Source organism: Aspergillus ruber, assembly GCF_000600275.1.
Source record: "Aspergillus ruber CBS 135680 unplaced genomic scaffold scaffold00012, whole genome shotgun sequence".
In the NCBI taxonomy this organism is placed as follows: Eukaryota; Fungi; Ascomycota; class Eurotiomycetes; order Eurotiales; family Aspergillaceae; genus Aspergillus; species Aspergillus ruber.
In genome coordinates, this window is record NW_024467308.1 from 425,268 (window position 1) to 448,601 (window position 23,334).

The 23,334-nt window shown below is 47.9% G+C and overlaps 11 protein-coding genes and 2 non-coding genes across 13 annotated transcripts; 8 read left to right on the forward strand and 5 right to left on the reverse strand.

Annotated features, from left to right (window-relative positions):
- Window positions 1–1,642: 1,642 nt before the first annotated feature.
- On the forward strand, window positions 1,643–3,512 carry EURHEDRAFT_412238 (putative nucleoside hydrolase). Its single transcript, XM_040781854.1, has 6 exons — window positions 1,643–1,847; window positions 1,937–2,040; window positions 2,107–2,276; window positions 2,339–2,373; window positions 2,431–2,730; window positions 2,786–3,512. The coding sequence occupies exons 1-6, from the start codon at window positions 1,812–1,814 to the stop codon at window positions 3,416–3,418; spliced, it is 1,278 nt and encodes a 425-aa protein (XP_040639110.1). The 5' UTR covers window positions 1,643–1,811; the 3' UTR covers window positions 3,419–3,512.
- A 765-nt stretch (window positions 3,513–4,277) lies between these two features.
- EURHEDRAFT_515289 (HLH-domain-containing protein) lies at window positions 4,278–5,486 on the forward strand (the record flags this gene model as incomplete). Its single annotated transcript, XM_040786357.1, has 2 exons — window positions 4,278–4,892; window positions 4,944–5,486. 2 exons carry the CDS (start codon window positions 4,278–4,280, stop codon window positions 5,484–5,486), a joined length of 1,158 nt encoding a protein of 385 aa, XP_040639111.1.
- Window positions 5,487–5,640: 154 nt separating this feature from the next.
- EURHEDRAFT_455459 (MFS general substrate transporter) lies at window positions 5,641–7,415 on the reverse strand (the record flags this gene model as incomplete). The annotated part of the gene is made up of 6 exons (XM_040784273.1): window positions 5,641–5,711; window positions 5,765–5,885; window positions 5,935–6,941; window positions 6,990–7,087; window positions 7,139–7,221; window positions 7,275–7,415. Coding segments are annotated over 6 exons (1,521 nt in total), but the record flags the coding sequence as incomplete, so codon positions are not given.
- A 622-nt stretch (window positions 7,416–8,037) lies between these two features.
- EURHEDRAFT_t79 lies at window positions 8,038–8,120 on the forward strand. Its single transcript has one exon. It is a non-coding gene; the product is annotated as a tRNA-Pro (tRNA).
- Window positions 8,121–9,704: 1,584 nt separating this feature from the next.
- On the forward strand, window positions 9,705–10,037 carry EURHEDRAFT_515290 (uncharacterized protein; the record flags this gene model as incomplete). The annotated part of the gene is made up of 1 exon (XM_040786358.1): window positions 9,705–10,037. The coding sequence occupies one exon, from the start codon at window positions 9,705–9,707 to the stop codon at window positions 10,035–10,037; it is 333 nt and encodes a 110-aa protein (XP_040639113.1).
- A 529-nt stretch (window positions 10,038–10,566) lies between these two features.
- EURHEDRAFT_t80 lies at window positions 10,567–10,656 on the forward strand. The gene has a single exon. It is a non-coding gene; the product is annotated as a tRNA-Pro (tRNA).
- Window positions 10,657–11,189: 533 nt separating this feature from the next.
- Window positions 11,190–13,712, forward strand: EURHEDRAFT_402614 (uncharacterized protein; the record flags this gene model as incomplete). The annotated part of the gene is made up of 3 exons (XM_040780151.1): window positions 11,190–11,220; window positions 11,289–11,730; window positions 11,813–13,712. The coding sequence occupies 3 exons, from the start codon at window positions 11,190–11,192 to the stop codon at window positions 13,710–13,712; spliced, it is 2,373 nt and encodes a 790-aa protein (XP_040639114.1).
- Window positions 13,713–13,801: 89 nt separating this feature from the next.
- Window positions 13,802–15,597, reverse strand: EURHEDRAFT_58047 (uncharacterized protein). Its single transcript, XM_040787590.1, has one exon. It carries the CDS (start codon window positions 15,283–15,285, stop codon window positions 13,891–13,893), a length of 1,395 nt encoding a protein of 464 aa, XP_040639115.1. The 5' UTR covers window positions 15,286–15,597; the 3' UTR covers window positions 13,802–13,890.
- Window positions 15,598–15,782: 185 nt separating this feature from the next.
- On the forward strand, window positions 15,783–16,435 carry EURHEDRAFT_412241 (uncharacterized protein). The gene has a single exon (XM_040781855.1). The coding sequence runs from the start codon at window positions 15,939–15,941 to the stop codon at window positions 16,380–16,382; it is 444 nt and encodes a 147-aa protein (XP_040639116.1). The 5' UTR covers window positions 15,783–15,938; the 3' UTR covers window positions 16,383–16,435.
- Window positions 16,436–16,669: 234 nt separating this feature from the next.
- On the forward strand, window positions 16,670–18,654 carry EURHEDRAFT_455856 (uncharacterized protein; the record flags this gene model as incomplete). Its single annotated transcript, XM_040784308.1, has 5 exons — window positions 16,670–16,888; window positions 16,994–17,197; window positions 17,330–17,486; window positions 17,535–18,321; window positions 18,384–18,654. 5 exons carry the CDS (start codon window positions 16,670–16,672, stop codon window positions 18,652–18,654), a joined length of 1,638 nt encoding a protein of 545 aa, XP_040639117.1.
- Window positions 18,655–19,327: 673 nt separating this feature from the next.
- EURHEDRAFT_412243 (mitochondrial import receptor subunit TOM22) lies at window positions 19,328–20,238 on the reverse strand. The gene is made up of 3 exons (XM_040781856.1): window positions 20,009–20,238; window positions 19,562–19,851; window positions 19,328–19,472 (listed from the first exon to the last, which is right to left on the reverse strand). Exons 1-3 carry the CDS (start codon window positions 20,121–20,123, stop codon window positions 19,422–19,424), a joined length of 456 nt encoding a protein of 151 aa, XP_040639118.1. The 5' UTR covers window positions 20,124–20,238; the 3' UTR covers window positions 19,328–19,421.
- Window positions 20,239–20,422: 184 nt separating this feature from the next.
- Window positions 20,423–20,702, reverse strand: EURHEDRAFT_377504 (uncharacterized protein; the record flags this gene model as incomplete). Its single annotated transcript, XM_040778975.1, has 2 exons — window positions 20,423–20,606; window positions 20,665–20,702. The coding sequence occupies 2 exons, from the start codon at window positions 20,700–20,702 to the stop codon at window positions 20,423–20,425; spliced, it is 222 nt and encodes a 73-aa protein (XP_040639119.1).
- Window positions 20,703–21,098: 396 nt separating this feature from the next.
- EURHEDRAFT_402618 (mitochondrial-processing protease subunit alpha) lies at window positions 21,099–22,930 on the reverse strand (the record flags this gene model as incomplete). Its single annotated transcript, XM_040780152.1, has 2 exons — window positions 21,099–22,751; window positions 22,826–22,930. 2 exons carry the CDS (start codon window positions 22,928–22,930, stop codon window positions 21,099–21,101), a joined length of 1,758 nt encoding a protein of 585 aa, XP_040639120.1.
- Window positions 22,931–23,334: the final 404 nt, after the last annotated feature.

Below are 23,334 nucleotides of genomic sequence, written 5' to 3' on the forward strand. Positions count from 1 at the left end.
GTAGAGCTTTTAAAGCGACGGTTTCTGTGGGGTGTGGAACACCGCGCGCGCAAGACTTGGCGGGCAAAAAAGAAGGGAAACCCGTACCGGTTGAAGGACACGTAGCGCAAATTAACGTAATAAAAACCTATTATACGTGGATGTATCCCAGCCTCTTTAAATGATCATCAAGCTAGAACACAGGATTGTTGGATAGTATGTGGCGGACTGAGAAGAAGAGGACGGGGCAGTTAAGAGTCGCAAAAAGGCCAGATTGGCCTCGCGGGCCTCGGACACCGGTCGGTTAGGGAACGGGACTCTTAATCCCAGGGCCGTCAAAAAGCACCGCTACCTGTTATCTCGAATCGTAACGATTGTTATGAGGTATTAATGTAAAGATGGTGAGTTGGTATTTTGGGGAGGGTCGTGGTAAGAAGTGAGGTCAGTCGCGTTGCGGCCGGAGATAGGACGGGGGCGCCGATCAGTAAAGCATCAGGACTGACAGGAGTTCTCCGGAAGTTTAGAGGGAAATAATGGAAAGCAACAACAAAAGATGAATTAAGAGGGAAGGAAAAAGTGAAGAGGGAAACAATGGAAAGAGGATGGAGAAGGGAAGGAGAAAGAAAGGAAGGAGGAAGAGGCAGAAGAGGACAGTTTGACTTGGAGATGTGGTCTGAAATTATGCTCCACCCGCACAGTGAATGAAAGGATGAACAGTGACTCTGGGCATTATTAGTGCAATATCGCATGGCTTATGCTGGATTAAGAAATAGATTATGTTCATTTTCGGCTCTAAACTACCCCGTATGTTTGATTCATACTCAGACACTGTTATTCTGTGTAGAGTTTACTCCGTACTATGTCTATGTAATCCGGAGTACACTGGAAGTTACGACTGCTATGGAGACATCAGGGGTTAAAGTCTTGCTCTATTGCCGGCAACGGCGTATAGAAAATACCAGGTAGAAACAGTAACTACTAAGATCTCTCAAGGAAAGAAAGGAGAGGCCACGTCTCCCGGAACTGCTCAAATGTTCTTCTCCGATGGTTGGAATGTCTCGATCTGCAGCACGTCAGGGACCATCTGTTGCTTTTTTTGGAATACATAGGGAGCTGTGCTCTTTGCGCAGGGACTACGGAGGAATCACTCCAGATTGACTTGGCCTGTGTCTTCTGTGCACATTCACATAGCGATCTATATAGAGTACTCCACGGAGTATATTTGTACTATTGTACTATTAATTGCATCTCTGTGCGTCAACGTCCCTAACACTCAACCAGATCTCGATCCCTTGCAGGAGATTATATGTTGCCACGAGGGTTTACCAATGGAATGAATCCCATTTCAAGTCCGGCTGTGTAAATCCGACGCATCTAGAGCACAGGGATCGTAGTTACCTATGCTCGATTCCAATAACCATTTTGGGACAATGTGAGGCCCTTCGACAGACGGTCCCCTTACACCTGAGAAATCAGGACTCAATACTTTCATACCAGCCATTCAATTGGTGCGCTTTTATCTTACTAGAAAAAGAAATTAACATTAGAATCGCATACTTCCTTTGGTTCCTCTTCTCTTAACCGTTTCATTGAGCATGTACTATACTCGTCGTAGATATTCTGTAGATGCTCTCTTCTCCATGCTCCATCACCTCTCCAGAGTGGAGAAACGATGATAACAACGCCAAGACTTGACATTTGGTCCCCTCTTCTTCTGTCTCTTCCTTTCTTCTTCCTTCATGTTCTCAACTTAACGGGTTTTACTGGTCCTACAGAAGTATCGAGACGGGTTTTTAACAGCAGACATCCGGCATACGCAGACAATTCAGAATATGCCTTCGCAAAAGATCATTATCGATACCGATCCGGTAAGTCATCTCGCCCCTCGATCCATCCCACTTGACGCCACCATCAAGATTCAATTGCATACAATACCAATACTAATTCACGAAAATAGGGTATCGATGATATCCTTGCCCTCTTGCTGGCCCTTTCGGCCAAGAAGGAAGAGGTCGAAATCCAGCTCATTTCGTTGACCTTTGGTAACATCGAAGTGCGGAGGTGAGTCGAAAGACCTTGCAATCTGTCGATCTTCTTGTCACAATGACTAACGCTCTCCACGTTTAGCTGTCTTCGCAATACTATATCAATGTTCCATATCCTCGAACGTGAAATAGAATGGCGCCGTGAACAAGGGCTGAACGAAGGATTTGAGGCTTTGCGGGCTTTCAAACCGGTCGTGGCAGTGGGTGCTGAAGATCCGTTGGAGGCCCAGAAGATGTTAGCCGATTATTTTCGTACGTATCTTTTTTTGAAAGAATTGGGACATTTGGATATATAGCTGCTAACTTGGCACCAGACGGACGGGATGGACTCGGTGGAATACACGCTAGTGTAAGTCTAACACCGACCCAAGCTCGCCCAACATTGACTGACCATTGCACTTTATAGCACCCTCACCTCACACCCAAGGAGACCTGGGAGCACCTCTTTGATCCAACTGCGGACGACCTTGTCATCGACACCGTGCCGACAGGAGGAAACGTATCGCAACGATCATTTGTCCCCTCCAAACGCCCCGCCCACCAAGAGATCCTCCGTGTCTTGGCGGAGAATGATCCCGAAACTATCACAATTGTCGCTATTGGTCCCTTGACGAATTTAGCATTGGCTGCTTCTGCAGACCCAGAGACCTTCCTACGCGCCAAGGAGGTCGTCGTCATGGGTGGAGCTGTGAACATGCCTGGCAATGTAAGCTCTTCCTTTTTCCGAAGTAAGTAGTTGGATATTGAACATCTTGAAATAGGTCACCCCGGTAGGTGAATTCAATGCATACGCCGATGCCTTTGCAGCCGCACGGGTTTACGCTCTCACCTCGCCCCGGCCACACACTACTCTCCCACCCACAGGCACCCTCAGTCTTCCACCGTACCCCACTCAACTCAGCAAGCAGCTTACTGTTCGCATATTCCCTCTCGACATCACCGAACGTCACGGAGTTAAACGAGGTCAGTTCCGGCAAGCAGTCACCCCTTTCCTAGAGAAAGGTTCTCCACTGGCCGAATGGGTGTCAGCCTTTATGGCACACAGCTTCCACACCGTTGAGACTTTGAGTCCCGGAAACGAGGGCGATGCGGCGGAGCTGAGCTTGCATGATCCCGTTTGTGTGTGGTATGCATTGACAGCGGCGGATGCAGGCTGGAAGCCATCTGCCGCCTCGCCAGAGGATATCCGCATCGACACAACTGGCCAATGGACGCGGGGGATGTGCGTTGTGGACCGGCGGAATCGGAATAAGGTTGAAGGGGAAGAGGAGAGTCCGAGTGATCACGGGCTATGGTTGAACGCCAAGTCTGGAAACAGGATCCTGCGGATGGACGAGTCGCCGGTGGAAGCGAACTTTGGGGAGATTCTGCTTGAGAGGGTGTTTGGCTGTTAATTTGGACGATACACATAATATGTAGATATGTCATTAAATAGACACGCATAGCATATACGACTAAATACCGCCTGCTACGTCATTTAATACTTGTATGCAATTGGTATACCCGCTGGATCCCTTGCAGATTGTAGTAATAATTGGTAGCACATGAAGTAATGGAGCGTTTCTGGTAAGTTAGATTAACGTGAGAGCAGAACGAATAGGAGGTAAGCTATCACGAGACCGAGCACGTGCCTGGATGCTGTGCCTGGAGGGAAGACGGAGGGAGCCGGGAGAGTGTGAGCGTGGTGCTCTGATTGGGTTCCATCCCAACGGAAATAACATTCTGATAAAGTTGAATTGCTCCTTGTGTTTTTCGTGGATATTGTCTTCCGGACAAAGTAAAGTAACAGTGGTAATAAATAGGCATAGAATTAAGCGGCCTAGAGGCAATTGAATTGACCAATTAGTGGCCTTAATTCCCCCACGAAGAAAGTCCCTCCACTTTCCCTCGATCATATTTTGGCCAATCAGAAGCCAGATCCCCTCCGCGTGGGCGAGGTTAAGCACGCGACACTTTGAGCTGTGTCTCCAGATTGCGCTTTTCCCTCTGTCCTGAACCCGGAGCTGCACGTGTATCATCTACTTTTTAAAAAGTCCTATCCGCCATGGCTTTCTTCATCTTTCCTACCTTAGGTCTACTGTGCTGTCGAGTGGCTCTACAATAGGTATGTATATTGAATATAATTATCAACTTATCAGGAGATATACTTACCCTACCTCTGTTACTAGGCTAGCTTGTTTTGATACACCCCAGTCGTACGTAACTATATTACATCTTTCAGGTTTCCCTCCCGCGGTCCTCGATTCTTCCAAAATGTCTCGCTCTCGTCTCCCCCCAACTCCCTCCATGTCTGGAGAGTTCATCGTCAAAGATCAACCCGCATTCGAGGGCACAGATGTCTTTGCTCTACCCCCCGCTGCCTTCGACACGACTGGTGCCAACAAAAGATCCTCCAAAACTGCAGCAGCAGACCACCTTCCTGCATCTCCAGCCGCGTCCCCTGAATTCATGGCTTTGGGACGGAGCACCAACACTCGTCAGCAAACTTCTGGCACCAAGCGTCCCCTGGAGGACTTTGACTTGCCCCCGCCCCCCACTCGCACGCGCAAGATCATCCAGATGAAACCCAAGACGCAGCCGAGTCCATCGACGAAGTCGGGACAAGCTAGCAGTGGGAAAGCATCTAGAGAGTCGAACAAGGCGGCGCCATCGAGTAATACAAACGCAAATGCTGCTGCACCCGCCAGTGGTAACAAGAAGAAACAACCTACTGCCACCAGTGCGGCTGGACGGAAGATTGCGAGGAAGACGGCTCATAGCTTAATTGAACGGAGACGGAGGTCGAAGATGAATGAGGAGTTTACAACGTTGAAGGATATGATTCCTGCTTGTACGGGCCAGGAGATGCATAAACTTGCTATCTTACAGGTGAGTGCATTTACAGGCTTTACATTTGATTCAGAGACTTACAGTAAATAGGCAAGCATCGACTATGTCAACTACCTGGAACAATGCATCAAAGATCTCAAGTCTGCGGGAGGAACAACACTTTCGCGTCTCCCCCCAGGCCCGCCCTCACTAACATCCCCCGAATTTCTCGCAGAAATGGCCGGCAGCGAACGCTCCGCCTCAGCGTCACCAGAGTTCCTCCCGGAAGACACTCAAATCCCTGACACTTCTCCATCATTTTCACCTCGCACTCGCATTCCCTCCATGAGTACAGCCTACGAGTTCGCCCAGAGCATTCTCCCCAGTCCTGCTTTGGGGCCATCTCGCCCAGAACACCATCCATCATGGCCTGCCTCGACCAACACCTCTCCAGCGCTCCAGCCACAGCAAAACAATGCAGATGTTGACCACGAGGCTTCTGCGGCTTTGTTGATGCTGAATCAGGATCGTCGCGGGACGTTGGATTCGATTATTGATAAGGTCACAGACGCTAGCTCGGAGTCTCGTAACCATGAGAGTCAAGGTACCAGCAAGCGCATGGGTATGAGTGTCAGGGACCTGTTGATTTCATGATTTCTTTTTTTAAATGTGGTACATGTTTGAGTTATAAACGGCGTATTTGGGGATGTGGACGGTAATGACTCTTATGTTTAATGCTTCTCTAATGTTTTATGATTCTGTTTAATGTTACGGTAATATTAATAATAATATCAAGGCCGACAACTGCCTACCGAAGTTTCTTCTCCTTCTGAGATGCGATTAGAACCAGCGCTACTACACAGCTGCAAGTAGACAGCACTATTATATCTTCAGTCAGCCTACATCCAACATAATATTAAGGTGATACGTACCAGGAATAAACCGAAAAGCACAAAGATAACAGTCCACCACGACCCTCTGAATCTCCACGGGCAACCTAACAGCGAACCGATTATCATTCAACACCCCCTTCACCATCTGTCTCCTTATTAGCTGCCTGTGCAGAATACTGAATACAAATTATGGAAAACGAAGCACTCACATCGCTTTTCAGTCCATTTTTTCGTAATAAGTGACTGAAAACACCCCCCTCAACCGCACCATCCAAACAAGCTCCCCCAATCATCCCCAACTCCTGACACAGGTAATACGCACTCACAGACGATGCAACCATGCTTTTCTCTACGCGCGCAGACATCCCAATGAACTGTGTTGAGATGACGAGGCCGTGGGCGAGACCGGTAATAAACACTACCAGCGAAGAAAAGGTGCTTGCGCCATGTCGCCATGCAAAAAAGATGAGAAGATGCGAGAGCGTGTTCAATGATATAGAGAAAAGGGAGAGCGGCTTATAGCGGTGCATTCTGTTAATAATTTGCCCCGAGAGCAACCCACCCACGGCACAACCAATTGTCAACGGGATGAGATGTGCGGCTGCTCTTGTGTTCGTAGTTGATTGCGTGCGGACAAAGAAGGAGGGGATTTGAGCTACTAGGCCAACTAATGCGATGAAGAGGAATACTTGTCCTAGGCAGAATGGTGCGACGCCGTTTTTCCAGATTTGCGATAAGGGAATTAATGGACTAGAAGTCCAGATTGTTTCGATGAGGAAGAAGAGTGTTCCAGAGGCGACGCTAATAGCTGCGATAGTGAGGACTATTGGATGTGTCCAAGGAAGCTTTTGACCGGCTAGGTTTAGGAAGAGGAGGAACGTGATGATCGTGGTGAGAAAAGCGAGAAGGCCGGGAACGTCGAATTTGTGCAGCCCCATTTTTGGCGGAAATTCACTGGGGTCTTCCTCGTTTGCGTGGTTATCACCATTGTTGACTTCGGCTGCTTCCTCGTCTTGTGGCGATGGTGAGGATGGAATCTCCCGCGTGACGATGAGCAGGCAGATTAGGACGATTGGCACCTGGCCTGCAAATGACATTCTCCAGCCCACGAGATCCGCTAAGATTCCACCCAAGGGGGCTCCCAAACTATACCCTGCGATGGCGACGACGGTCACATAGCTTCTCAGGACAGCTACTTGCTCCAATGTCGATGTATCTTACAGGGTCAGTCGTCAACGGGGTCAAGTAGACTGGACAAGCATACCAGTGATCACGACCGATATCAGGCCTACCATGCCCGAACTGCCAATGCCTGTTATCGCTCTTCCAATGATAATCTGCCATAGGGAGAACGCGGAGCCTCTGTTCGACAAATTAAATCGTGATCTATAGTACCCTGGAAAAAACACTTACGAAACAGCTAATCCAAGACCAAACAGAACATAAGCCGCCAACAATGGCGTTTTTCGGCCATAAATGTCACCTAACCGACCATGCTGTCACCGTCAACGTCATATGCTCAATCAAAAGGAGTCTCAGTGGGACTTACTACCGGCAATGCCGCACAATACCCCAGGTTATACCCTGCCAGTAACCAGGATGCATCCTGGAGATGCTGGAATCGCGACGCAATCTCCCCGTATATAGCGGTTACGAAGGAATCATCGATGTTTGCCAGGAAGACACCTACTCTTGTCAGATTGCGGTCCCACTACCATGGTTCAGGGAAGTATAAGTACCGAAAAGTGCAGTTGCGATCGCAAGTTTTCCAAGGCCTTTTGATTTGGGTTCAGTATGGTTTTGAAGGATTGGAGTCGTTTCGTCTGTCGCCATGGCCGTACGTACCCGATCAAGAGAAAATTCTATGGTGAAGAGCTGAATCGGCAATGTGGGATTCTTTTATGTTCATCGGCGCAGCGATCGTCGGAGCGACTTCAGCTCGGGTGCTCGATTTCATTTCATTCTTCGGGTGAGGCCCACCATTGAAACATTTTGCTTAGTATTCGATTAGAAGAAATATTTGGAAGACGGTGAATTCTCCTCCATATGTCTGTTTCTACGGTTTACGGCTCCGTATCCGTGGGAAGCCTGACTAGGTAGTAAGTATAGTCGACATGGACAATGATTCAAGATGATATTGTGGCTTGAAATAAAAATAGTTAAGAATTGACAATAAAGAATATAAACTATCCGATGTAAATAAATGAGTAATATTCGCTTAAATGTATTTATGAAGCTTGCTTAGTTAGGTATATAAGTTACAAATTGATAAATTTTAATCATCACCACTCCGTGGTCGAGTGGCCTGAGACGGCTTAGTGGTCTAGTAGTATGATTCTCGCTTTGGGTTAGTCTTGAATGCGAGAGGTCCCGGGTTCAATTCCCGGCTGAGCCCAAGTTTTTTTTTTCTCCTTCGATTTCATAACAACACTTTTTTAATGCACCACGGTATGGCAAAAAATAATACGCGACTGTGCTCATGGTGCTTTTCAGCTAGCAATTCAATATATATATATATATCTACAGTTGAACCCCGGTGGGACGATATTCGTTAAGCCAATATTCGCACTTAGCCGATACTATTCACTTGCACCGATGCCCTTTTTGCTATATAAAGTACCCCCAGTAAGACGATGCCTGCGTTAGAATGATAGTAGCAGCTGTAAAGAATGTATCGTCTTAATAAAGTTTGACTGTATATATATTTGTTTTTTTTTTTTTTATGGTTAACATTCTCGCCATCACATATATACATATACACCCAGTCTACCGCATACACCTATTAGCTGTATAAAAAAAAAAAAAAAAAGGGCTTTCCAGAACTTGTATATACTGTTGTAAATATTTGGTCAAATATCTAAGCGGAAGATGTTCATGACTCGGATAATTCCGCCTTGCAACATCTTCCTCAGGAGATCCTAATCTGTTACTCATGCATATCCAGTCGTATTCGAAACTAAGAATACTATATCGACAACGGCTTATTGACCAATTCTATTACTAATTCGAAGTAGCAATACAGTCACATCTCACATAGTGACTCGAGACAGCTGACAAAGCTGCTTGAGGACAGGTAGCGTAGATCATAAACGCCAAGTGTATGCACTACTTCAAACTGCTTCCTCGACGTGACGCTATTGAATCTGTAGGCATCTTCTTGTTCGATGGCCAAGACCTCCAGTGCAACGTCCATTGACTGTCCCCTGGGATATTTGGAGGCCTTGCCAAGGCATGGCTAAAAAGCCGCTGGAAGATCCTGGCGACTGGTTTCTGAATCGCAGGCTTTGCTCGGAAAGATTGGGAATTATTTAATTGACCCAAACGGCTGAGCGACTGGGATGGAGTGGGAAGAAAGCACATGCAAGGGCCTGTATCCTCCACTTGGCGTAATCTTTATTTACAAATACTGCGTGGCTAAGCACTTGACTAGAAAACAAGTGGTTGATTATGAGAGCACTTGACAATGATCCATTCACTGATTTGCTAAAGTAGTGCCCAATATAGAGCTCCACGCCCAAGTAGATCAGCGCTGCCCCGTCGACATTTCACAATGACGTAGTCGTTCTTCCCGTGGAAGACAGCCATGTGTACAAACTACGGAGCATAGAGTGACAGAACTACATACTCCATATTAAATAGGAGTTTATCTATCTGCCAAATACATAGTGGAGTTGCACACATGCAGTTCTCCCCATAATGATGTCTTGTGGGAGATCAACGGCAGAACTGGTCACACGAATCTAACATTTGGCTCCCATAAGAATCCCTCGCCTTGGCGGTGCCTTATGGGTCTTACTGTTTTTAGTCTTCTAGAATATATATAGAAGGTAGGCCCCGCACTTGAAGATCTCCGCGCGCCTAGGCCATTTGACTTCATACTTAACTTCCACCAACCGTTTTACTCTTTTCCTTCCTCATTTCATCCATCTACTCTGTCACCATGGCTCGGAAACACGCCTTACACCCGCCTGTCATAGTCATGTCAAAATTTCGCTCGCAACGCAAAAAAAGCGTTCGCTCGCACGCCTCCGAAGGTCCCTGGAAAGCCGATGATCCGTTTGGTCCGCCTCACATTCCATCCTCATCCTTCCCAACGACTGGCATCCGGCACCTTCGAAATACGCTCTCAAAGCTGTCACCATCTGCTCGTGCAGAACGACAGATACTCAAACAGAAGAACCGACATAGACACCCTTTGACGGAGCGAAATGTCAAGGCCCTTGTGTCGGAGCAGGAGCTTGGAAATGTTTTCCGCCCTACCGAAAACAACACGGAGATACAGGTGTCTGCCTGGCTTGAAAGAGTGTATTGATATCCTTTGGCCTCTTTTGACTCGTATCTTCCAGTCGACACCTTATCTCGACATCTACCTTCGGCAACATGCGAGGTCGACTCTCGCACCCTCCCTTTCTTTCTCTCACAGCCCCCTTCTCTCGATTGCTTATTGTTCCATCGACTTGTTCCAAAACAATCGGGTTTCAGTCAAGATATCTTCATAGGCGTACGACCGGTGTGCGGGCTCGGTTATGCATTCATGTACGATCCTCCAGACATACAGGGTACAGGGCACCAGGTGCAGGGGTTCTTGATACAGGATAGTACGGAGTATGGAGACACACCACGACAGGGACAGGGGGACATTCGCATTGGCATGCCAGCTGTTCCACCGACAAGCTCGATGATGACGATAACGCTGGACCCCCTTTGTTGTTCATCCTGCAAATCCTCCCTTGGCATCGACGTCACCTGGTCCATGCGGCATGTTATAAACCCCTGGAACGGAAGGTCTGCCGGCTCAGCTTTCCATGAAGCGTGACCGGAGCGAGTCACCAACCATCACTGCCCGGGTGGTCTAGTGGTATGATTCTCGCTTAGGGAGACAACCCAAGCATATCTGCGAGAGGTCCCGCGTTCGATCCGCGGCTCGGGCCAGTACTTTCTTTTTTGCTCTTTTCCTATATGTTCATTTCTATTGTGATTTTTGCTCAGCGACGGTGTTGGTCGGATATACCCAGTGTACGGGAGTACATTCGTTGGATTTTTCCTTTCTTTTTTGTGTGGATGTCTCTTGATTTTGAGTACAAGAGATCAGCACACATCTGTATCACCACTACTACTGTCTTTATAGATTTTTCTTTGTAATATCACTCAGAATACATGTACAACTCAGGAATATATCTTGCTATCGATTGACTTTGTACCTGCAACATGGTTCCTTATCTGATCGATTGTAATCCTTCCCCGCATCCGGACGACCCCTCTTGACATATCGACATCTCCACCGATCGAAATTCAGCCAGGAATAATGCAGGAACACCGGCTTACCTATCTGTAACTATGGTTCATGCACCTTGACCCGAGTCATGTGTACCGCCCGGCTGAATTCTAGCACATAAGCCAGACAAAGGAGAGGTACCCCAAATCGACCGTAACGGTACCGCAGTCAAGAAAGCCATTCACCCAAATGTCAGGGCCCAAGAAGATCGCTATAATAGGTGAGGCCCAAGTCCCTGACTCGTATGATTGCATTTCTGAAAAAAAAAAAAAATTCCCAAACAACCAGGCGCCGGCCCCTCAGGCCTCGTCACAGCCAAAACGCTCCTCCACGACTACCCTAACGGAACCTTTGCCCCGGTTATCTTTGAACAACGACACGATATCGGCGGTCTTTGGCCCAACAGCCCAACAGTGACAACAACGAATAATGAATCCGAGCCTACCTCCCACGGACAAAATGAATCGACTGTTGGCCCATTGAACCCGTTCATGCGGACGAATCTCAGTCGCTTCAACGTTGCGTTCTCGGACCTGCCGTGGGAATCTGTCTTTGATGATACGGAAGTCCCTATGTTTCCGCAGGCGTGGCAGGTGGGAAGATACTTGGGAAGATATGCAGAGTGGTTTCTTCCGGATGGAGTGTTGAGATTGGGACGGAGGATTGTGCGGACGAGTCGGAGGGTTGGAGACGGAGAGGGGAGACGATGGACGGTGCAATGGGCTGAAAGGTTCGTGTTGGCACTTTTCTTGATACGTGTTTCTCTGATGAAGCTGAAGGCTTACTTGAATGCATGCCATGGGCACCAACAGCCGCAATAAAAAGAATGAAGTTCAAGAAATACGCTCGGAAGAGTTTGATCTCCTTGTCATAGCTTCTGGTTACTTTGCGTCACCCAGTATACCAGAAATTTCTGGATTAGATGGGTTCATGGATAAAACTATCCACAGCTCGTCTCTACACAGCGTTGAGCACCTCCTACAAAAATCCAATGGAACCGGCGGTAAATTAGTCGTCATAGGCGGGAGCTTGTCAGGGACTGAAGCCACCTCGACTGTTGCTCTTCACGTTTCTTCGTCCAAGTTTGCCCAAGAACCAGCAGAGCAAGTTTACGAGGTGCATCATGTTTGCACCAGACCATTCTGGACGATACCAGCTTATTTGCCTCGAGAGACAACAGATACGTCCACCGATGAGACTATATCTTTCATACCCTTGGACTTGGTGATGTACGATCTATCTCGACGACCCCCGGGACCAATTGAATACGCCTTTGGGCCCATTCCGACGCAGAAAGCACAGAAAACCAATGATTATTTGTACTCGCTACTCGGTGTTGATTACGGGAAGTTTGGAAATATCAAAGGGGGCAATGAGGAAGTCTCGCAGCCTCCTTGGGTTTCTATTGGGAATGATTACGCAGAATATGTTCGATCTGGGGCTGTCACACCCACCATTGGTAGGGTCAGTGCTGTCCACAGAAGTCAGACTTCTGACTCAGCACAAATCGAAATTAGCCTTCCGGACGGCAAAGCGGTCACACTGGACGATGTCGTAGCCATCGTGTTGGCAACCGGTTTCACCCCATACAATTCCCTTTCGTTCCTACCAAGCCATGTCCTCTCTTTACTCGAGTATTCCGAAAAAGACCCATTCCTTCCCTTAGTCCTAGATGGAAAGGGAACCATGCACGCAGATATCCCCGACATAGGATTCGTGGGCTTCTACCGGGGACCATATTGGGGCGTCATGGAAATGCAAGCTCGGCACGTAGCAGCAAGCTGGGCCAGAGCGGAGCCAGGTGACTGCTATATAAGCGTGAAGGAAAGAAAAGAAGAAAGGCAACGGATCCGGGACCTCAGGAATATAGACCCGCAGCTTTACCGCGGCCAGTTTCCGATGGGTGATTACGTGGGATTGATGGAGTCGTTTGCTAGGGAGCTCGGAATGGGTAGGACACCACTCCTGCAATATGTGAGAGATGAAGAGAGAAGAGGACCAGTGCTACCGGCCCGCTATACATTCGCAGGTGGATGTCTAAGTACGGTCAAAGCAGAGGCAGGCAGAGACATTACACTCAACTCCCTGCGAAGTATTCTATCTTCCGAACAGCATCAGAAAACTACCGCACCCGCCGCAACAGCAATATCCACAGCCATCTTCCGAGCTCTACACGGAACTTGGAGAATAACCCGAACACACAATAACCGAACTACGCATGGACTAGCAACATTCCACCCTCGATACTCGACCTCCCCAGCCTACGAAAAAGAATACCTCTACGAAGAATCGGAATCTGCACCCGGAGAACAACCTGGCTCTATAACGCAAGCAGCACCAACTCAAACGTCAACAAACAGACTCATCTACCGTCTACGCGCACCTGAGAGTACCATAACTATCGGTCCCAACACCCCGCACATCCTCGTCTGGTCTGTGGACATGGCTAAAGATCCAAACACGGCTGCGCGGCTTTCACATGGCATTGACCTAGCTATGACAGCGACATGCGGTGATCAGAGAATTAAGAAGGGTAAGGAGGCGAGCTTAGGTGGATATACTGTGCATGCAGTAGGGGTTGCCGGAAATATAGCGCAATATGAAAGGCGCAAATATATATTTTATTTTCAGGGGGTGTCGATTTTGTCTTGGGAGTACTGCGTCGAGACGAGTGATGAGGGCTTTATACAGACTGTATATGAGCGTGATTGAACGAACTTCACGGTACCATGAAGGATATCACGACAGATTGCTTGTCAATAAGCCCGATGTATTCTATTTCAAAACCATCATTATCAACTACCTCGAAGCTATCCTAAAGACACGACAAACTGCAACGGTCATACAGATTTCTTGCAGCCATGCTATCTCCAAATATCCAATATAACCTCTAAAAAACACTCTGGTCATGCGGAAACACTCTACGGACAGCATCCGACTGAACTTCCTCCATCTCTGGCTGCCCGGAATGGCGTGCCCCCCCCCGTACCCGACTCAAATTACCCGCAAATTCTCTTTGTACAGTTGCATGTGGTGCCCGAGGAAGCACAAAAACCCTATCCTTTAAATCCTCATTATTGGCATTCCTAGGCTCTAGCGACTCGATATCAAAGACATCTTGAATCCGCTTGCGATATCCCCTGGAGGAAGTCCCGAGCTGGCTGAACTTGCGTTGGAACTCGCTGAATGTCGTTGAGTCGTCGTAGTCCTGGTTGCTTATCGTGGTATCTTCTGATCTTCTTGTCGAGCCAATGCGGCTATCAGAGAAAACGGCTGACGAGAACTTGTTGCTCGTGACAGGGTTACTTGAAAATTTGCTTCTGCGCATGCCCCGAATAAGCCGACAATTTATTCTCAGCAGTCTTCCCGTACGGTGCAGCACGTATAAGATAACAGCAACCACGATAGAAACTGCAAGCAGTGCACAAATCCCATAGAAAGCCCGCATCTCCTTCTCTATCCTTCTTTCGCAATGGTGCTTAATAAAGGCGTTGTTCCTTTGAGGATAGCAATAGTCGCAGGTACTCTTATATTTTGCTTTGCGTCGAATCCGGCTATTAGGATCACACATCCTCTGCAAATCATACACGTTGCAGAAGTTCTCCTCACACTGGGTCACGTAGTTGCTGAACGGATGTTTTTTGAGTATAACCTGCTTAAGGTCCATCGAGAAGCTCGACGTGCTGTTTCGTGCGGAATGCGACGCAACTTCATCTTGATAATTTGTCTTGCGTTCCTTGACTGAGCCTACCGCTTGAACGGCCCGGCGCTGGACTGTTGACATAAGGTACTCGACTATTCCTTGATACCTCTGACCTTCAGATTTTGTCCTAGGAGTTTCTTCTTCTTGTCGGGAATGGAGGAGGCTTGGCCGTCTCGGGTCGACTTGTCGTTGGGTGACTGATATCCCAACTTCCTGTTTGTCTTCTCGTGCCTCGAAGAGAAGCTCCACTAGCTCCTTCTTGCAACGCCATGTATCCATATTTACATCTTCGGAGAATGTTATCGTAACATTCAGAGGCAGTATCGGCTCGTTATCAAGCATTGCTGGCCCATATGTTCCTTCTGGTAGACAGCTTAAGGCAATCGCACATTCAGGTCGATCGATCGTTTGGATACCCGCTCTTGCAGCGCCGTCGAGATGGTTTGCGTGAGGAGGGTGGCATTTGAGTCCGATCAAACCATTCGATAGCCTTTGTGAATTCGAGGAGAGGCATTCCGTAGGCTTGATGAGGGTCGCACCTAAAAGAACGTAGAGTGCGACGAGACGCTTTTGAGAATACATTTGGACGAGTATTATACCAGATATTATATAAGAGCAAGGGGTATAATCAATGTAATTTGAAGGTTATTGGAAGAGCAAGAGGGGGATGTCCTCTAAGGTCGAATATTGGTGAAGCGACGTCTGGAAGGTATGGCGGTAAACTGATCTCTGGGAAAGTTGCGCCTGCCACTTATGTGGAGGGCCATGATGTCTATGCTGTTATGAGAAGCGAGAGAAGGAATTGGGGGTATTGACTGTTTTGTTGTTTCTCTTTAATTCTGGTTACTATACTTTGTACTATGCAAAAGGCCAAGAAATTGATTTCCTAATCAGATAAGTAAGTTGTTCACTGATATACAGGACACTAGTAGTTGCCAATCACTCAGATAGGTAGTTTCTAATAACACCATAAATACGGAGTACAGTCTATCCCCAGACACTTCAGGCTACCGAATCTCTTTCGGACCCGAATCACTCAGAATACATTCAATTGATCGATGCAACAATAGACCAATTGTGCCCCTAAGAGTTGGACAAAAGCTCCTAATGTTTTCATAACCAACTACAAAGCCCCGTACGTCATGATCACCAGTAAACAAGCCCTATCCAACTCATGTCTTGAGATTCTATACTAATTTCACGATATACCTCGAAACCACGAAGCAACCCACAAGATGCAGACCCAGTTAGTGTATTCTCCCCTGGCCATCGGCGTCGTATTTGCCAACCCAATAAGAGCCATCGCGCAAAGTAATATCATGAGGCACGGTGAGACCTACGCCAATTGTGTGACTTCAGCTTTAACTGACGGGCTCAGCACAGCAGCTGAAGAAGTACAGAAAGCAACCGGCGGGCTGGGTCAGTTTTCAAAGTGTATCTTGCATGGTGCCAAAGAGAACACCGATAATGAACTTGCTAAGCGGACAGAGCGGTTTGCCCGAAATCTCGACATATGTGTGAGTAGATGCCATACACCTAGAAGACTTATCTTTCTGAACTTTCTACCCGCAGGCCAAATATTCGCAAAAAAGTCTGCAGAGCCATCAGGTGAGAGTAATGAGGATACGACGATAGTTCTGGAGAAGTTAAACAACGCAAAAGACAAAATTTGGGTGTAAGAGATGAGGTAGGCTGTGATGGTGGTGAATGAGAATCATTGTTTCAGGCGTAGTAGATGAACGGGCATTTTGTATAGGCTAAATATTATTGTTCAATTGCTGCCATCAATTTCCAATTTGGTTATATTATGCCACGTGATCTCGCGACGCGAAGCTTCGCGATCCAAGGCGAAAAATTATGCTACTTTCCCACGTAACACCATTTATTGTCAATATAACAGTCAAATTATTTAGCATTTATTTATCTATCATTTCAGCTGTTCATTTACCACAAAAAACACCAAACCATGCCCCGCACGTATGGAAGAAAGCCAAAGCAGACGCGGCTATCCCTCAACCCAGCAGGAGCTGCGTCTCCAGATACGCAAGGAAGCCCTGGTCGTCGAGCAAAACTACGCTATGGACATCCATCTATGTCCATAATTCGATCGGAAAGGACACGACTGGATTTCAAGAAGCAAGAGGGCCAAAAGAACCGGAAGCAGCGGCCATCGTCTCCGTCGTCGGTTAAATCTTCTGATACAGACGGAGAAGAGGAAGAGTCCAGACTTGCATCTTCCAGTGATAGTAAAAGCAAAAAGGAGGGGAGATCCGCACGGAAGCAAAAGAAGGCAATAGCTGTGGACGAAGATGACAGTGAGCGGGGAATTGCGCCTAGCAAACGCACGAGGAATGAGAACCGAGCATCGAAGCGCAAGAGGCCTGCAGAATCGGAAAGTGAATCCAATCAGTTGAAGGAAAAGAGCGACGCAGATGAAGTTGTCAGTCGGCCGCGTCGCAAATTGAGACGTGGGGCAGCGTCCAAACCAACCATTGTCCTTGATGATGACGAAGATGAGGAGAAGGAGGATGGGCCTGACTTCAAAAGCCAAAAAGAAGAAGAAGAAGAAGAAGACGACGACGACGACGACGACGACGACGACGACGATGATGATGGAGATGAAGAGAAGGAGGACGAAGACGAGGATGAGGATGAGCCACTAGTGATCCCGACACGAAGACGAAGGCGTAACATAGTGTCTGTGAACCCTCAAACGCCTCGTCGAGGCCCAGGACAGGATAAACTGGATATAGAAGAGGACCTAGAAGATCTCCAAGATTCTGGTAGGCCAATCGATTGACTATAAATGAGCTGTACTAACAATACTCCAGTGGTGAAAGAAACGCGTACTCGCGGCCGACTCGCCAATTCCGCGAGGGCCCAAAGACAGCAGCACCTAGAAATGTTACGACGAAGACGAACTGGCGATAGATCAGAGGATATTCCAGAATCAGAACCCGAACCAGGGGAGGAAGAAGACGAAGAAGAAGCATCATCAGACGAAAACCAATCCCCAGCCTACTACCAAACTCGCCTCAACTTCCAACAAGAAAATAGCGATATTGAATCCGCAATCGCAAGTAACGAAGACCTAGATCGCTACGACGACGACTTCGTCCTAGAAGACGAAGAGAACGACACCCTAGGCGTCCCAGCAGGCCTCGAAGACATGCCCTTCGAATTCACCCGACACGCTTACAAGCAAACAAAAGAATACTTCCGAGACACTGTCGAGTGGATGGTGTTCAACCAACTAAACCCAGCATTTCCCCGCTCAGCAGCCATGTACCAAGCAGCATTCACTAAAGTTGAAGATGAAGTCAAGGGATGGACAGGCTCGCAGGTTATGTCGACTGTGTGGAATCTTGATTTTTACAGGGCGTTGATGGCAAGACCGTATATTGAGATAACCTCGTATCCGACTAGCGATAATCATCCATGTGATGCTTGTAATCGGTCAAAACATCCGGCGTCGTTTGATGTTAAGCTTTATGGGAAGGCGTATTCTATGGATACCCTGGAGGCCCTAGAAGACGACGAAGATGATGAGAGCACAAGGGGAAAAGACCGTAACGGCAATGTTATTCCGTTTGAGGATATTCGATTCTACATGGGACGGTACGTACCTCTATTTTTATCTTAATTCTAAAAAGAAGACCCCTAACACTCACATTCAAAAGAAACTGCAAAGCCCGCGCAGAAATGGCCCACCCCGCCATTCACTGGCGCTACCAACTAAACGAATGGGTTGTCGACTACCTCGACCGCAAGGGCTATCTTTCAGACGAAAAGATCCTCGAACGCAGCCACTGGAGCCAGAAGCGGAAGGCGAGATACGCTGTCAAGACCGTCGCTATGATGGACCAGATGGATGAGATCAAGAAAATGTGGCGCGATTTCAAACTTCATTTGGAGGCTGCGAGGGAGTCTGTATGTTTGCGCCGAAATTGATTCTGGCTTTTGGTGAGGATTTATGCTGATTGTTTCTAGGGTAATGAGAGGTTTGATAAGTTTTAGCAGCGTAGATAGGTTTGCGTTTTCAGTACATATGCCGTGATACCCATTCGATTTTGTTCAAGATGATTGATGACCATTTACAAGTACATAGCGAGTATAGCAAAATTGCCATTCCATAAAGCCATGGTTAGATCAAGTCATCCATATCCATTATCTAGCAACGCAAATGAAACCAATGAAAAAAGTAGATAGAAGACATAGATGAAACAAAGAAAAAGAATATAACAGGGACATTGGTTATACAAATACACAAGCTACCCGAGCCTGGCGGGAAATGCTGGAAGAGAAAAACAACGGAGAAGTAGAGGGAGACCAGCAAACTAAAGACTCGTAAAGAGAACCAGGACCAGGGGAGAACCTCAACCAACCATAATCTTTTTTTTTCTTTTTGCGCTGCGCCAAAGTGTAAAACCCAGGGAGCATCCAGTCCAAACCGTAGCTTTATACAGAAACATGGGCTAGATGTCGGAGCACAGTCGGACCAGGACCCATATTGGAAATAAGAAAAGTACATCGTGTTTTTGTACATCCCATCCTGTGAAACCATAACGAATTGAACCGAATCCATGCTGGCGTTGCTTTTTTTTTTTTTTTCTTCTTCGTTTTTTGTTTCTTCAAGTCGTATCATGACATTGCCGTGCATTGGTGGGACACGACTGGTCTCTCCACCTGATTCAACCTTCATTTCTGGACCGAATCGTTTACAGAGTAGGTTGAGCTTCCTTAGCTTGCTGTTCACCGGGAGTGAGCATCTAAAAAGTGAACCTGTTAGCACATTGCCTGACATTTCTCGACTCAACACGGAAAACATGTTCCCCCCCAAAAAAAAGACGGAACATACCTCATTTGCTCCCCGAATCATACCCTGCTCCCGCTCCAACTGCACATATTGCTCCTCCTCGGCGTACGCAAGCGCCCACGGGACACCCAACAAGAATGCAGTGGTGCTGATAACCCACAGTGCCCGACCACTGAATAGAACGCTGGACTTTGTGAACGAGGAGACGAAGGAAACGGAGGAGGAAAATTGGCGGCGGGCGGAGGGGGGAATCATGTCTCTCAGGGCAGCGAGACGGTCGCTGAGGTTTTCACCCTCGACTTCGATTTCGTCTTCGTTGGAGATTTCGGATTCTGCATTTGTAGCCGAGGATTAGCCGTGAGTGTTGGAAATTTTGGTGGTTTTTGTTCGGTAATGCGGGAGTGACCAGCACGTCTTCGTGCTTAATGCTGCAATATGGGCGGATGAAGGGTATAATTTCCAAACTCCTAATCAACGTAGTATACTAACCAGTGTCGGTGAAATCCTCCTCCTCGTCGTCCGTCGCAATAAGCACATTGTCCTTGGTGGTCTGAGGCTTCTCCTGGGCGAAGTGCTCGTCCTCAACCTCGGTAAGTCTGACCATTGTGGCAGTTTCTGTTTAGAATATGGTATGAAGAATCACAGAATGGAAATTAATATAGGGACGTGGACGCAGGCTGCTCGTGGGTGAAATTGTGCACTCGATGACGGTCTTTTTCGGGAACGGAGATTGATTGCCGGAAACCGAGATATCTTTTTTCCGGGGCTTTGAGAAAATGGTGTTTTTATGCCTTAGGTGTGAATAGGGCAAGGCATCGTCATGAATACTTCATGTCATTTTCACATGGGTTTGATATTAAATACATTTTCACTAAAAATAGCTATATTAAACCAAATAAAATATCAATCTTGATCTTGGTGCGCCATGGACCTTCCCGACTTCCCCCTAGTCGTCTGTCCCTTCAACGTAGTATCAACATCCGCCTTTGACAACAGCACGTCATCTTTATTCGGCGATTGAGCGCGGAAGAGCATCCAACTGCCGGCCATTACAGCGAAGATGCTGAGAATGGCTTTGTTCCGGGTGCTACAGATAGATATCAGATGCGTTAGTAAGTGATAATTGAAGATGTGGATGTTCGTACTTGACACTTCCTGGGTGGCCAGATGTGATTGAGCCCATTTTGATGGGTTCTGATGATGTAGGTAAGATGGATAGAATGAAATAACAATGCGTGGATGGATGATATAAAAGGCAAAGTCGAACATCTCTGGGTTCGATACTTGATTTCTGTTTTCTTATATATTCCGTTCGACAGTGTTTCGTTGTAATGACGTCGATGGCGAGGAACGATGGCAAAAACAGAGTTCTTGATAGGAGAAGAATAAGGGGAGAGGAGAACAAGTGCGTAGTATACATTCATATTGCCATCTCTAAATACAGTACACCGGACATCAAATACCGTAATTCGTGCCAACAACGCTACCCACACCTTTTTCTCTATATAATACACCAAACCGTGCAGATTAAGAAAAGAGTAAAGAAAATGTCATACCCGAGCCCAAGACCAACCACTGTCTACACTCTTCCCAATTTCCACCGCGCTATCCGTTCTTGAATCTCTTCCCAAGGGAACGGCCGAAGCCTGTAGCCTTCAAGCTCACCCTCCTGCATCACCACTGTCGGCTTCCCGGTACCCTGACCGGGGTTCTTAACATCACCGCCAAAGACTTGGCGGGCAACACGGCGCAGGTCCTCGACTGTTAGTGCCTCGATGTGACGGCACATTTCGCTCACACTGACCTTGCGGCCGTGGACCTGGACTTGACGGCCTAGGTCCTCCAGTTCGACCATGCGAGACTCGAGGTTCATCAGGAGAGAGGAGCGAAGTTGATTCTTGGCGCGGTTGACTTCTTGGGGCTGCAGGGCCCAGTAGCCGCTGTCTTGGGATAGAGCGTGGAGTTCGCGGCACATGACCTCTAGCATTTCGGTGGTGCGGGTGGGGCTGCATGAGGCCGAGATACCGAAAATGCCGCTGTCTGTGTAGCTGTGGTTGAAGGCGATGCAGCTTTCCACCCATCCGTATTGGTTGAGGACGTTGGTGTAAAGACGAGTGTACATGCCCTTACCCGGACCGCCGGCGGAGAAGGACCCGCCACCTCCGAGGAGGGTCTGGAGAGTAGCGAGCGCGTAGATATCGGTGTTGGAGATGGGGAGAGCCTCAAAGGCAAGGTGAATGTGACTCAGGCGAGGCATCATGGGGTTTGCAGGCGGAGGGATTGGAGGGAGGGCAATGAATCCGCCAGTGTAGTAGGAAGGCCGGTTCAAGTCCAACATTGATGGCTCAACCATTGAAGGATCTAGAGGGGAAACAGAGCTGTTCTTGTACGATGAGCCAGAGAGGCTCTTCAGGAACGGGAGTTTCGAGAGGAAGCTAGACTCTGTTGACTCCGAAGCAGCTCCGCTGGATACCGTTGATGACGGAGTGAACTGAGGGACTGTAGGCACCTGGCCCTCCCTCGCGGCTGATTCGGAATCCGAAAGCGTGGTGTCAATACCACTGCCCGAAAGGACGGGGCCAGTACCCTGCTGTCTTGCCTTCATATCTCCAAAGTATTGCTCCGTAAGCTTGATGGCCTCCTCGTGCGGAACTCCAGCAAAAGCGACGACAATCCGGTCGGGGTTGAAAAACGCCTCCCGGTACCTTTCCACCACAGCCTTGTTGATCTCACCCAACCTCTCCCTTGGGCACAGTAAAGGGTTACCCAATGTGTTATCCCTATACGCGGCCATATGCACCAACTCAGGCAGAATAAGCTCCGGCTTCACCCAGATCTCATCAATCTCATACTCCGCAGTCGCCAGCTGCTGCAACACTTCCTCCTCAGTAATCAACGGATCCCGAATCGTCTCAGCCAGCAGACCCAGGGTCGTCGGCACTGCGGAGTTGAAACTGGCAGACTGGTACATCAGCGACTCCCGGGACGAAGCGCACTGAATGTTTCCTCCCAGCGCCTCGAGGGACTCCAACATCTCATCGCTCGAGCGCTTTTTGGTCGACTTGAATGCCAATCGGTCCATGATGTGACTTACACCCCGCAGGCTCTCGTCTTCGTAGCGGGATCCGGCATCGACGTAGACCCCAACGCCGGCGAAGGGTCCTGGTAGAGACTCGGTGGCGACGCGGACTCCATTGGATAGTGTGGTGATTTGATCTAACTCAGCGGGGTCCTATCTCAGAAAAGATGCTTTGGTTAGACAACGTCCGAAAAAGATAAAAGCATAATTGCATGATGTTCATTTACTTTGACGGTTGACTGGTTAACCGTAGAAAAGCTTCTGGACACTGAACGAGGCACGCGAGCCAACGGCTTCGCGGACTCGATGGCCCGCAAGACAGACGGACGCATTGCTCCGAGTATATTTCAAAATCACAATTTCAAGAGGTTTAAAGCAGTTTCTCACCTCTTGCGTAAGAACTGCACGAGGACTTGTTCGCTGCGGCGGCCAAGAACAATTCGGACCGGAGTCTTCTGCCGTATGCTTATCTAATCGGTTGTGTTCGAGCGCATGTCCATTCTTCTCCTTGTTGAACTTGAAAGCGGTACAATTCGATACGATCCTGCAAAAATGCGATTTCTTTCGAGTAGTCGGGACTATTATACTTGAATTTTGTATTCAGATCTATGTTCGCTTAGCTTACATATATCCAAGGTTGCTGCCGGAAGGCAGAGGAACGTTGTGTTATTAACGGACAGTCTAGAAATTCAGACAGTCTTCTACTGAGTAATGAAGCTGAGAGGATTAGAAAGAT